At 47.8% G+C, this 13,203-nt stretch overlaps 4 protein-coding genes across 4 annotated transcripts; 1 reads left to right on the forward strand and 3 right to left on the reverse strand.

Moving 5' to 3' along the window:
• Nucleotides 1-189: 189 nt before the first annotated feature.
• Nucleotides 190-1,418, forward strand: FPRO_04385 (uncharacterized protein; the record flags this gene model as incomplete). Its single annotated transcript, XM_031229889.1, has 3 exons — nucleotides 190-221; nucleotides 553-571; nucleotides 627-1,418. 3 exons carry the CDS (start codon nucleotides 190-192, stop codon nucleotides 1,416-1,418), a joined length of 843 nt encoding a protein of 280 aa, XP_031080081.1.
• A 427-nt stretch (nucleotides 1,419-1,845) lies between these two features.
• FPRO_04386 (uncharacterized protein) lies at nucleotides 1,846-3,088 on the reverse strand (the record flags this gene model as incomplete). The annotated part of the gene is made up of 2 exons (XM_031229890.1): nucleotides 1,846-2,235; nucleotides 2,327-3,088. The coding sequence occupies 2 exons, from the start codon at nucleotides 3,086-3,088 to the stop codon at nucleotides 1,846-1,848; spliced, it is 1,152 nt and encodes a 383-aa protein (XP_031080082.1).
• Nucleotides 3,089-5,743: 2,655 nt separating this feature from the next.
• On the reverse strand, nucleotides 5,744-7,132 carry FPRO_04387 (putative nitrogen metabolic regulation protein nmr; the record flags this gene model as incomplete). The annotated part of the gene is made up of 1 exon (XM_031229891.1): nucleotides 5,744-7,132. One exon carries the CDS (start codon nucleotides 7,130-7,132, stop codon nucleotides 5,744-5,746), a length of 1,389 nt encoding a protein of 462 aa, XP_031080083.1.
• A 2,846-nt stretch (nucleotides 7,133-9,978) lies between these two features.
• On the reverse strand, nucleotides 9,979-10,494 carry FPRO_04388 (uncharacterized protein; the record flags this gene model as incomplete). The annotated part of the gene is made up of 1 exon (XM_031229892.1): nucleotides 9,979-10,494. The coding sequence occupies one exon, from the start codon at nucleotides 10,492-10,494 to the stop codon at nucleotides 9,979-9,981; it is 516 nt and encodes a 171-aa protein (XP_031080084.1).
• Between the last annotated feature and the right edge of the window lie 2,709 nt (nucleotides 10,495-13,203).

Raw genomic sequence — 13,203 nt, forward strand, 5'->3', positions numbered from 1 at the left:
TGGTCTTATGTTGATTGTTCAGACGGATATGAAACGTGAATAAATGCAATAGAGAATGAACTTTTCGTCGGCACAATGCAGTAGCGTATTCCAAGTTTCGATATGAGCTGTGCCACAAGTGCGTTTCCTGTTTCGTGTTTCGTGTGCCCCAACCTCATACTAGTTAATCTGCATTTACTCACCGCGGAAATGACTGACCTTGGTGGCCGAAACGAACCAAGGTGAATATAACCATGGAATCACTATAGTTTATATCGAAGCTCCGTGGCACTGCCGCCTTTAAGGGACGTTGAATCAGTGTGTCTAGCGTGTTACACAAGAGCTCATCATGGTCAACTGGTCCCACGTTTATTTTATTGTTCTTCTCGAACATCACTCGACAATAGAAATCATTTCGACAATAGAAATCATTTCAACAATAGAAATCATTTCAACAATAGCAAGCGCTCGCTCAACTTGGTTTTAATTACGATAATTCTGAAACAGAAAAACTTGAACGTAACCATCTGCTCTCACATCCTATGGATTCCGTCTCGTGAACATTCAAACAAGAACTCTTCAAAGCATCTCGGTAAGTCTACAACCCTATTAACTCATACGAGTCTTTGACTAACGGTTGGACTCAGGAAACACTTATCATCATATCCGAAGAACGAGCTGCCAACCGTGCGGCCAACGCCACTATTTTTGGAGCGGGAGAACTCTCCGAGCAGGAAAGATACAGCTTCCATGACCTCCTGCACGAGTGGTGCAATGCTCGACCTCTTTCTGGAATAAACGCCCAGGCCATCACGGATCCAATGCGAGAGTCTTTCTTTGAAAAGGTATTCTTTGCCTGGGACTCGGATGACAGCATGATCATGATGCCTGTCTTGAGCGCCAAGAAACTTCAAGAAACGTCTGTAGCCACCGGGTACTTCACCGAGAATTTACCAGTCACGCCAGCAAAACGGAAGCGAGGACAAAATTTCCAGACAAATCCTCAACGAATGGCAAATTGCCCAGCCTACATGAGTGTCAAGTTTGAGCCCAACTCGGAGGGCAAAGACTTTAAGATTTCCTGGAAAGATGAGGGCGGCTCGACCGTCAGTTCGGAGTTTGTCCGATTCAATACTGGAATGTCCAAGGATGAAGCTGTTGAGCTGGCGATCACAAACTGGGACAAGCATGAGAGGACCCGGGTTCATAAGTACAACACTGAACTTATCATCGCGCTTGCGCGCATGAGAATTGTCCGGTTTGCACGTGATGGAACTGCAAACCCTCTCTATATTCCTCAAGACCTCCGGGTTAACAATCGCACTATCAAATGCAACCTCATCAGCGACGAGTTCGACGCCTTCAAGGACATGATCGTTGCTGTCTCTGAACGACTGAACAAGAAGAAGATCGGCCGTCCCTACCTTACCATTAATTGAAAAGGAAGAGTCATGTCGTATACTTCCAACTTCTCACGTGGCAACTACCGTCTCTGACCCATCGGGCTTTGAAGACTGCATCGTTTGACTACCTCTTCCCGCAAGAAGAGGTACTTTACGGAGTACTCTTGCTATGCCCTCTTACGTTTTCCCCTGGCATTATAGAAGCTTCATTATCCTCTAACATGCCTACTATCGGTTTCTTCAAGTCCTTTCCTATTCTTCAATGAACGGGCCGTCCCTGGGGTATTCACGTTCTTGGACTCGAAAAGCTCAAGGGCAGGCCATTCATCTGCATCGGTCTTTTAAAGATAGCGACCTGCTGCCTGAAACACCTGCATCTGCCAAGATCGTGAGAAAGGGGGGGAGGAGGGAATAGTTTATTTGCGTGTCTAGAAGACGCTAATGTGAAAGGATTATATCGGCTCTAGTCTTGGGAGGCGCCTTCATCGACCTCGTCAGATGTTTTATCCCTTTTTTTCCTGGTTTGGAGGAGAGCACAAGCCCTCTTCTCCGTGCGGCGCATTATGGAAATGGTATACTCGCGGTCTACACCACATATTGCGCTGATATCCCCATACAGCTCCATCCACTCCTCATCTTCTTTCTTGGTTGGCTTGCGAGCGCAGGCCGGGCATTTAGATGCTGCCTTCCAGCCTTTCCCTCCAACGAGGTGGCTATCAATCGGACTAGGTACACGACATGTTCCATAGACATCGTCGTGCCCCTTCTCTACCCACTTGCGATGACCCGCCGCCGTCTGCCCATATTTCGGGCTATTGTTATCGCTGCCGTGAGTTCTTAGATGCAGGTAAACCTGCGCATCGCATATCCTGACCCCAAAAATGAAATTTGCGCATATTTGCAGGAGTTCTTGGCTCTTCGCATGCTGGAGGATTCCCACATACATCAGGGTTGCCCCAGCCAACCCAAGACCTCGTGCATCCTTGCGTCAGTAATGAGATCGGGGCAGTTCTCCTTGTGCTTATATCAACGGAGCCAACAGGCAGCGCAACGTCTCGCTTCGAAAAAGCCTTTCCATCTCTTTTCATCTGGCAGATTGGTGAATGGGCGGCCACATTTAAAACTTGGTCCTCTTGGTTTTTCCCATTCAACCATCCTTGATAAATGATCCTATTGCAAGGTAACCAATGTTGATTTTGGGCTAAGGGTAGGGCCCTGTTCAGACCGATGTCACTGAAGTCAGGAAGATCTTGGATTCCATTCCTGCTTTCGTTAAAGAGATTCAGCTGATTGGGGTATGCCCGTGCCACTGTTGAGAGGTATATCATAAGCACTTGCTCAGCGAGAATTGTTGCAAGCGCGTTGCCACGGATCACTTCAAATAGTGAGACTATTCGGAAGTGTGGAGTGACATAGTCTTTGCAGGCTACACTATAATGGTGACACTTAACATCTCTTGGCAGGTACTTATAATTTCTCAATGAGAACCTTTGGTGAAAGGCGACACAACCGGAGATCCCAAGGTACCCTTTGTACCCCAGACTGGAACCAACATAAACACCCTCGACCAGGTATGTGCCGTTCTTGAGTACAACATCGAGGTAGAAACCCCGGAAACAAAAGCTTTCATCGACAATTGGAAGGTCAAGAAGATCAATTGGTTGGAGATTGGATCTTCCCAGGATGCTCTTCACGACGTCTGCCATAAAGGGAATGACTGAAGGCACACCAGGGTATTAGAAGTAACTAAGAAAAAGCTCTCCTAATTTAATACAAAATTTACCTAAGTTCATCCTCAATTTCTACAAGTACTTCATTCTTTAGGGTCGTGGTCCCGGAATTTTGCGAGACTGGGACAAAAAGCCCCGAACTACTCTTGTGAAAGAGGCTGTGATAAGGTTGAGAGGTTAAAAGAGGCTTCACTATGCCTCGCAGAACTACCTATCTCCCACAATCAACCAAACCAGGGGGAACAGCTGTTCATACTTACTGAGGATATCGAGCAACGAGAGCGATAACGGGAGACCAGGGATGAGTACAATTAATATAATAAAAGTTGTTAGCTAACCGCCTAGCAAAACCCAGCCTTTTTTATCCGGCAGTTCGACAGTCCACGTTAGATACCTGTCAAATACATCGCACAACTCGGTGGAATTTTCGGCGGCCTATTGGTAAGTTGCTTGAAAGATATAATTACCGACTACAGGATCCTGATTCTTTGTCTATAAATTCTATGATTCTATATCCCTGTTTATTTCCTGGATTATGGGATTACTATAATCACCTAACTCTCAACTCTTGGTAGACACTTCTTAAGCAATTAATAGCGATGGTAAAATAAATATTTGTACTTAAGATGACAGATTCTATTAGTACTTCTAGCACGGTATCACCGATATATGTTTTCTGTTAAAGTTGTTAGTCCTTATCCTCCCGGGCCCCCCGAAAAGGTGCAAATAAGCCCAGCAATATGATCACCATATGCTCCTGTTCAAACTTCTAGGCCCTGAGAGAGCGATCAAACGATTCCCCCGGGCCATCAGTGGTCGCTGAAAAAGGAGAGAAATTCGAACAAGAACGTGACAATATCAATAAACAAAACGTATATCACCCAGTTGATCCCGACGAGATTATCGAAGAAAATATGGAACTTGAATAAAGGATATCAAAATAAACTTAATAAATTGTATCCTAAATTTAGCAAAAATATCATAAACTTATGCTAGTTTACCTAAAGTCTTTTTGTCATTTAGGATCAAGGTCCTGAGTTTTCTTTCCTCCCCTAGCCTGATTCAAAAAGAACAGTAGTCTCCTTATCGTGGATAGCCAGCAAGGATCAATATCCCTGATATTCGAAATATGTTTCGAAATATGTCGGTGGCAAAGAGTATTGCAACATTCACTGCAGTAATCTTCTCGCCTAAGCAATATCATAGAGGCTCGATTAGCCTTCAACGACCGAGGGCACTTATGATCAAGCCTTGAATGTCTTTTAAGCTTCTGGATATCCGGCTCGACTCCGCGGCCTTGACAGGAAATACTGTACCAAGTTGTGTATCTTATCAGTTGCAGTTGAGGCATGTGATATCCCAGCGTCCGAGCACCTAGGGTCATGATTTAGAGCAGATAGAACAATTCTTTGGGTTGATCTCTGCCATACTTGCTCAATATGCACAGAATGGAGCTCGCTGTTGGTTATTCTTTAATTCACAAAAAGCTGGCTCTCATTGTCTCGTTGTTGAAGATCTTCGTTTGATCTTGGACCTAGAGTCCTGATAGATAAGGAGAGGCATAACAGATAAACACCCTGACCACCCTCTCCTGCATTGCCCCTAATCATGCTAGATAACGGAGAGTTCATCCCCTTGTCACCCCGGATTTCTCCCCCACGCGGCGTGCAACTCGACCGCTGTGGCGATAATCTTGGCGAGTCTTTGATTCCGGGGTAGTTACTGTAGCAATTCTCGTCCTTGTGTGATTCTTGCCATATGATCTGAACTTCACCAAGAAAGCATAGAAGAACCACGTATGATGGCCATCTATCAAGCAAGTCTCTCGAGAACAAACATAACCCCACGCGATCTTACATGGGAGCCACGTTCAACGGTACGGAGGGCGGATACGCGGGGGTGGTAAATGGTGTTGCGATGATATACTGTTAAACCTTGTTATGACAAACCAGCATCTTGATGTAAGGGCCCAGATAAACCTAGTGGTGTTATGCATGACGAGGTGGCCGTTTATTAATCCATTAGTCCTGGCTCTAAGATAATCGTATATAAGAAGCAGCTGAGTTCCCCATTTCATTTCAGCCCCATTGAGGCAGCCATCCGTCTTCCAGGCTCACTTTGTATACTATATTCTATCGACACGCACTCTTTTGCCAGCTCGTTGTTGGGTGTGTCTTACTTAAGAACAGTCAGACATTTGAGCCAAGCACCAGTCATTTAGATTGATGGTGGCCTTCAAGCAAGAGGTAACGAACCAGTCTGCTGGTATCGGATCTCGGTCTCGCGGAGCTTGCACGAGCATCATCTACAAATGACTGCCACCTTTCAACACACATCACAGGCTAAAGACATAACAAATCGAGGGCAAAGGTAATTCGTTACTTTTATTTCATCCATTGACAAGTCATAATAAAATCGTTTAGTTTCCTGGACCAAACCTACGCCAGTAGAGACGCCTCTCCAAAAACACAACTCCTGCCGAAATGCAATGCCGCGTCGCCAGGTCTGCTCCGTTCCGTAATCGCCTCAGCACTGGGCTTCTAGTCTCCGATGGACTAACTCTTCTTTTTTAACCCCTTTCCTGCTTTTGATGTCGTATTTTAGCCAAGATCCAGACGCCATGGGTTTCCATTATGCTAACCACTCTTCCTCGTCCCGCTTGCGACCTTTTATGACAAGGCCGTCGTCATTATCGTCGTCGCTATCATCGTCACCGTCGTGGATTCTCAGTTGCTCGACATGGTTTGCTGTATTGTGCACCTCCTCATCGTCACTCGCATCATCATCCAGCATCCATGTGAGACCATTTGCTTCCTCTTCTATGGGGAACATCTCACGTGCGTATTCTTCGATACCTCGAGGGCCTTCCCACAACTCCAAGGCTTCACTTGGGCAGCTGACTTCGACCTTGGGGTCACCAAAGTAAGGTGGTTGCTTTCGAGGATCTTTCTGATTCGGGTCGAACAGTTTCTCAAGACCGACGAGCTGTTCCCGGTAGCCTTCAGGGATTCGAACCTTGATTTCAATGGGGCCTCTCACATAGCGCACAGGACGGCCGACTCCTTTAGAGAAGAGTCGGCACACCTCCTTGGGTGTCAAGTATTCGTATGCAAGTGCAATGCGCTCTCCGTTCCATTTGCTTGGTCCATCCTTGAAGATCTGCAGGACCGCGGGACCAACATCATGCTCGGCATCTAACCAGGGTAGCTTGGCGTCGGGATGGAAAGGTGCTTGCCATTTGAACGAGCCGTCCTTTTGCAGATCCATGCAGAAAAGGGGATACTGAAGGGAGGTGAAATTGTTGTTGTAGATGCCAGTGTACACAAAAGTGGCTGGTATTCTGAGTTTGCGCACATATTGCTCAACCTCATGCTTGGCAGCCCAGAGGGGTAATGAGGGCCATTCGGGGTTGTAAGCACCATGATCGGGCATGGACGAGTACACGTAGTGTTGAATTCCCGCGCGCTTAGCGGCGTCGGCTAGGGCCTTTCCGATTTGAATCTCATCGCCGTAAAAAGTTGTATTTATGAAGGCGAGTTGTGCGCCGCGGAACAGACTTGCGATCAAGTCGTAGTTGACGCCGACACCGGCCAGCGGGCCGTGCTTGGTAACATCACGGTTTGCTTCAGAGGGCTGATGTCTTGTGTAGAGCTCGCCAACAAATACGGTAACATTGGGATTCCCCGAAACTTCAGCAGCGACGACACCGTCGAGATTTCTCAACTGAGCGCGCACATGGTAACCAACGGCTGTGGCGACGCGGATGAAAGACGCAGCCTGTCGCCCGCTGGCGTTGATGACAGCGATGGTCTTGTCTGGGTTTGACATGAGCCTCTTATAAGGACGGAAAGTTAAAGAATTGTTCCTTGAATTTGCGAGCGGAGAAGAATCGGAATAAGAAGATCTGGAGTGCTTGTGCTGCTTGTAAAAAACAGCAGGTTGAGCCTGAGCCTGGACCTGGTCGCCGGGTATTCGAATGGGGATGCTGGCGGTCATGGACCCGTTTAGTTGAGCGGGCATGCTATAGCAGTGCGCTGATGCACTCTCTGTGTGAGTGGGAAGAAAAAGAAAATATCACGTCGCTATCGGAACTTGACTCGAGGGCTGTAGCCACCGGCCACGGAGCGGAGACAGGAAGACCTTTATTAGCCGGGTCGGAACAGAGCCAGAGCCGGTATTAAGTCGGGGGTGGCCCACGGGATGCCGGCTTGGGAGGCAAAACAGGATATGACCACCAAGTGAAAGGCAAAGTTGAAAGGTACAGGCGACGGTCTGTACGTAAAAACTCAAGTGTGGTGGTGGATCAGAGGGTGAGCCCAATGCGGGTGCGGAAGCCAAACCACCAGCAGACAGCAGGGTGTTTATTGGCGGTGGTCTGCTCGAAGCTGAGGACGGAGAAGTAGGAGATCGTGAGGAAAGTCGAGAAGAGAGAGAAGAGGGGGAGGAAAATATAGAGAAACCTAGACAGGACACAACAAAGCGACTGTCGACTAGTAAACTCGAAACCCCAGTAAAAGAAATAAAAAAGAGGTCACGATGCTCCGTCGCGGCGTTTGCGCCAGGCCAGGCTTGCGCTCAGCGTGCAGTGCAGTGTGTGCGCCCCAGTTCCTAGGTGGATTTAAATAGGTAAGGAAATGGTAATCCAACAAACAACCCTGACCCAATGTGCGATTGTGGGTGAAGGTGGAATTGGAAAAGGTTCTAGCGTGGTGCTTTCAGGGTCCTGTAAGCGACGACGCAGCTTCAAAAGGGTTCGAAGAGAGCCGAGAACTCAGATGATGAAGTCAAATTGAGATGGGTTGAGTTGAGAGGATGATTCGACTTGCAGCTGTAACAAGGGGTTTCCGTTGCACCGGTCAAGGTCGATCTCCTGCAGGAGATATATGGTCAAGTCGTCGTTCACGAATAGACACGAGAGCTGGGCTCTGCACAAGTATAAGATAGGTCGGCTGCTGTGAGCGACTTCGGTCGGTGTGTGTAAGTAAGGCAGCGTAGCAAATCCAAGCAGGAGCAGAACCTATACCTATGTAAGGTATTCAAATGTAGGTATGGATGGTAAGGTAAGGTATGGTACGGTATGGGTGGTGTCGGTTTATGGCGTGCGGTTGCAGGTTGATAGCGAGGGGGTGTATGCGACATCACAACCAAGGTGTAGAGATAGCGCCGAGTCCTTGAAACTAACCTCACACTCACACTCAGTCGGTGGGTACAGGTATGGGTATCACTGAATGAAGCCACACACAAAGGCCCTCGTGGGTACGATCTGGGGCCGACTCCAAAAATATGATGGCGTCGATGAAGTCCAAAAAGGTTGTAGCTAGAGAGGGCCAAGACAAAAGCTGCAAGTAGCTCGAAAAGAATGAAGGGATCGAGAACAACCTTGACGATGAATGAGGGGTCTAAGCTAAGCTGACCACTTATTAACTTGTACAGGAAAATCTACCCTCAACTTTTATTTAAGTATTAGTTCAAGCTTGGCAGCAAGTGTGTATAAGCTACAGTTCAGTTTGTCTGCGTGACGATTAACCCCGTACCATAAGGCAGCGAATGAAATTGTGCGCCTGTCTAAGGTTCCTTATCATTCATCCTGCGGGTATTTAACTTTTGTCTCATTCAAGGACGGTTCCTGATTTGGCGGGGTATCGCAATAACAACAACACTCAAGAGCTTACACAAATAGGGTGTCAGGGCTGACTATGCGTACAGAAGCGCAGTAGAACAGGATGGAAAGAATGGGGAAATGGGGAACAAGATTCAAGATTGCGGGTTGGAAACTGGGGATGGATGCTCGCCAACTTGGCTTGTTCGATAATAGAAAGCTAGAGGAAGCAGGAGGATAGAGGGGGAGCGCCAGGCGATAACAAAGACCGGATTCATCGTCACAATGGGAATTAAAAGTGACCAGAAGTTCCATAACCACACCCGGACCCGGCAAGCAGAAACCGACTCGACCGACTGATAAGAGAATTGAAAAGAAACGCCATCTTTAATTCAACGTCACTACAGAAGTACCCTGCAATATCCAGGTACCTCTGTGGACGGTTCGACCCAAGCCAAGACACAGGTATCATGACATGACGGGAGTACATTAACAGTTGCCCTTTTTGTCCATTAGGATTTCGGTCAGCAAGTCACCTGTCTCGCCTTGCCTCTCCTCTAACCTTGTTGAACCTAGACGGAACCACTCCGAATTCTTCTTATCAGTACTTCTACCAAGTACCTCTCCGGATGAAACGGGTTTAACTCTTGACCGTCCTTTTAAATGAAGAGATTTTCCTCCCTTACTCAGGACAGGGCAAGATACGAAAGATAAAGAGACCTGATGTTGCCTTTTCGACCCCAGGTGACGCCTACAGGCGCCCCTGCACCAGGGCTGCACTCCCATCCATGGTAGTTGGACGCAGTTATTCGGTGGGCCATTTACAGACGTCAAAACAGACCACCCAAGTACAAGTTACCTTACCCTCATGACGATGGAAATAATGGTTTCCGGGAATTCAGAGGCGTTACGTTAACTCACCACCCAATATGAAAGCTGGAGCCAATGCCGGACGCGCACGGCAACAGGGTCACCAAGGGGAGGAAAAATTCAAATCGGCCGGCTACGCCTTGAAAAAGCTTCTGGAGCCGTCAAGGTGGATAGAGGATCGGCCAAGATGGTCAATCTTGGACCAATCGGGGCAAAATTTGATTGCTCGTGGTATGAGCCTCCTTGTTTCCAGGCTATCGCTATCAATCTTACACCACGAGCTGACCTCTCGAGAGCCTGCTGGATGTCGTTAGAAGGCGAAGGTTTGGACGCAATGCCACCGAAACTCGTGTTCCCATTTGCCCCTCCGGCAATGCCATCGAGGGCCTCATTTCACTCACATCTGGCTGTGAATAAGCTCATCTTCCTTTCGGTCTCCCACTTCGTAAATGTTAAAAACTCCAAACAAGACCCTCTCGTGGACCAAACCCAGCACAGATTGAAAGTCCGGGGGTGGCCAATCACACCAAGAATAGTTCAAGCTTGTCTCTGAATCGGCGATCCACGGCGCTGGGCTTATCGCCCAGAACTCACTGATGTATTGATATCTCCAGGTCGGTGTCTCGGAGTCAACTGACATGGAAGCTTGTTTAGCGCCCCATGTTTGTATCAGCCATGAAGTCAGCCTACCGTCGGATAGGTGTAGGTTAATATTTCCCTGCATAATAAGTGAGTAGGGGACTCGACTCGACTCGTGACCGGCCGATCTGGGTAACATCTTGGCAGCTCTTGCATATCTGTCGTCGAGTTGAAATGTCATTTTAACCATGAAGGTGTCGGTGTCCAACAAGGAGGAATTCCAGTTCCAGGTCCAGGTCCAACAACCAAACCAGACAAATGCAGTGCCACCCATGTCATGACAAGAGAGACAATTTGACAGACGACGGGGATGCTCCAGGTTCCAGATTGCGGAATCGGCCATACCCCAACACCATCATTCGCCAATAGGCGCCGGTCCTCATTCCCATTACATAGCTTTTACTCGATTCCATCTACAACGTTGTTGTCGGGACATATAGATAGAGAATTAGAGTAATTTGCTTTCTCCTTTTCGGTTCATGTTAGCCTGATGAATGCATCACAAGACCACGGCTGGTCCGTCCCTTAATATTGACCTGGTCTAGTACCTGTTTTGCTAAATCAACCCCTCATCACCCAACAGTACGGCGCAGATTAAGCAGACAAGTCCATCACGAAATTGACCTCTCCATTTTTGGCCTCTGCGGCGCAGTGATTCCCCCACGATTGGCACGTATGGCGCGATACTACCTCCTCCACACTATCATGAATCCAACATCAGGTCGGAGAGGGGAGCTGATGTCTCATGTACCTCATCACTCCTCACTCCTCACTCCTCACTCCTCCTCATTTGATGATGGTGACTGCGTTGCAGCCGAGGCATACTAGCATAAGTTGGTAGAAGAGGAGGATGGTCTAGCTAATGCTCTCTGTCTAGGCACGGAATACACCAGGCAGTTAGTTATAGGTTGACGCGCGAGCTGAAGTATCGAGCTCGCATATTGGACAGGTCACTTCTGGCACTTTCAGCTTGTCACCGACAGGCCGAACTTTGATAGGGCAGGCGCTTATTAGTTATCAGTCCCAGCAATATTATCCGTAAATGGCAGTTGTTTTTCACTTCGGAATACACCTATCTAATCTATCGACTTACAAACGTTCCCTCAATTTCTCAACCTCTTCTCTAACCTTCTTCCACCTTCACAATCATGAACGATCAACCCACAATGTCACCAGCCATTGCCAAGCCCGTTAAGATCACTCTGAGGCTCTGCCCGTGATCGACCTTATTAGAGTATTAAGCAATCTAAGCGGGCAGCCGGTCGTACCAACCAGCAGAGGAACAGTACACCGGTGCTACTGAGAGGCCAGCAAACGATCCATGACTTGACCTGCCTGCCCTCTACGAACGAAACAGATCTTCGCATCCCCGTGGGAGCGAACCGGCTAGGAACGCACGCTCCCGCTACTAGATTGAGGTTCGGGTTCAGGTCCATGATCCAGGTCTTGGTCTCTTTCTTCTTTGGAACTGGATACCCCAGTTGGCCGGCGGCCAGACATTTGGTGGTATTCAACCCCGAAAAAGACAAGACCAGGGCAGAAAGCTGCCCACGATAGAAGTGGAGGTGGTTGAAGAAGTGCCGAAGTAGCGTTCAAATTAGGTAAAAGTATCCAGGCAGTACCACGACTCTCCAGTCAAAATTTTTCAACCCGAATCCATTTCTCATCAACTTGACAACACGTCTAACATCAAGCTGCCTATTTGTTCGTGCAACTGATAGCGGCGTCGCGGGATGGCAAAGAAGCCCTTGTTGGTCACCAGACTCGCAAACGAAATGAAATGAAACGAAACGAAACGATCTTCTGCTACATATGCTATGCTTTTCGAGAGCTCTCCATCGTGGCGGATAACTTCCCCTAGTGTGCGGTACTGTCATGGTTATCATTGCTAAGGCAGAAGCATGAACGATATTGGATGCGTGAAGACTTTTTCCGAGTTCCTTGGGATATTTTTACTTTATTCAATACAAATATCACTGATGTTATTCATTGCGAACCAGTCTAGAAGACAGTCGAAACAGTCCACGGCTGGGACTTCACGCCGCCAACAATGATTGACGTTACTCTTGTGCGACTTTGATTTGCATGAGTACCTTTTGGTCCTCCAAGGGTTGGTTAATTGGCTCAGGGGTGGTTTGCCGGTCACCTGCTCAATACACGGCGTATGGATCCCGGGAGTCATGCTCTAGAACCGTGATTTTGTTCTAGAAGGTTAAATTGCGAATTGGAGGTCTATCAAACACAGTCACACGACCTGATCAATCAATATTACTTGCAATATTCGACTGCACTGTAAGCCGAAATTCTCGAACGTACAGTATACTTCGGCCGGAGTTCCGTGCTGTTTATATGGTGTTGTGTAAGCTTATGTTGTGTCGACGGATGTGATCCCGACGCCGCAAACTGATATGACCATCTCCGCGGAGCATACGGCGCCACTAATTTTATCAACCAATTCCCCGGATCGACGTCATATATCCCTGTAATCACCATGATCCTATTGATTGGGTTCAGCTGTTATCATATCGTTTATTGACTTGCTTATCGGTGGGTGTTTCGAGACGAACACGTCAGCCATTTCGCAATATTGGTGATACTGTCACAATGATGATCTTGTGCCGACTGTTCAATCACCAAATACTGCGGCAATATTGCGTGTTGGCAAAAAGAAGAAACAAAGGTCAAGCCTGAGAAGCCTGAATCCTCTCCCACTTCGATGAGCTTCATCCAAATCATCAACATCTAGATGCTGTGCGGGGATTGCTAGCTAGTCCCCCGGATCTCGTTTCCCCAGAAAGCGGACCTAGCTCGGAATGTTGTGTATGTATTGCATGGCCCGATGGTCGTAACAGTTCGTGAGGGCCACACCACCCTTTCGTTTGTTGAAGTGGTGGCATACCCGGAGGACGATCTGTCAGGCGTTATCAGCATCCTCATCTAACTATCTGACTCGGCAAGTTATCAACGAGATACGATAAGCTGT

The sequence above is a fragment of the Fusarium proliferatum genome, assembly GCF_900067095.1.
Source record: "Fusarium proliferatum ET1 genome assembly, contig: FPRO_scaffold004, whole genome shotgun sequence".
NCBI classification, from domain to species: domain Eukaryota; kingdom Fungi; phylum Ascomycota; class Sordariomycetes; order Hypocreales; family Nectriaceae; genus Fusarium; species Fusarium proliferatum.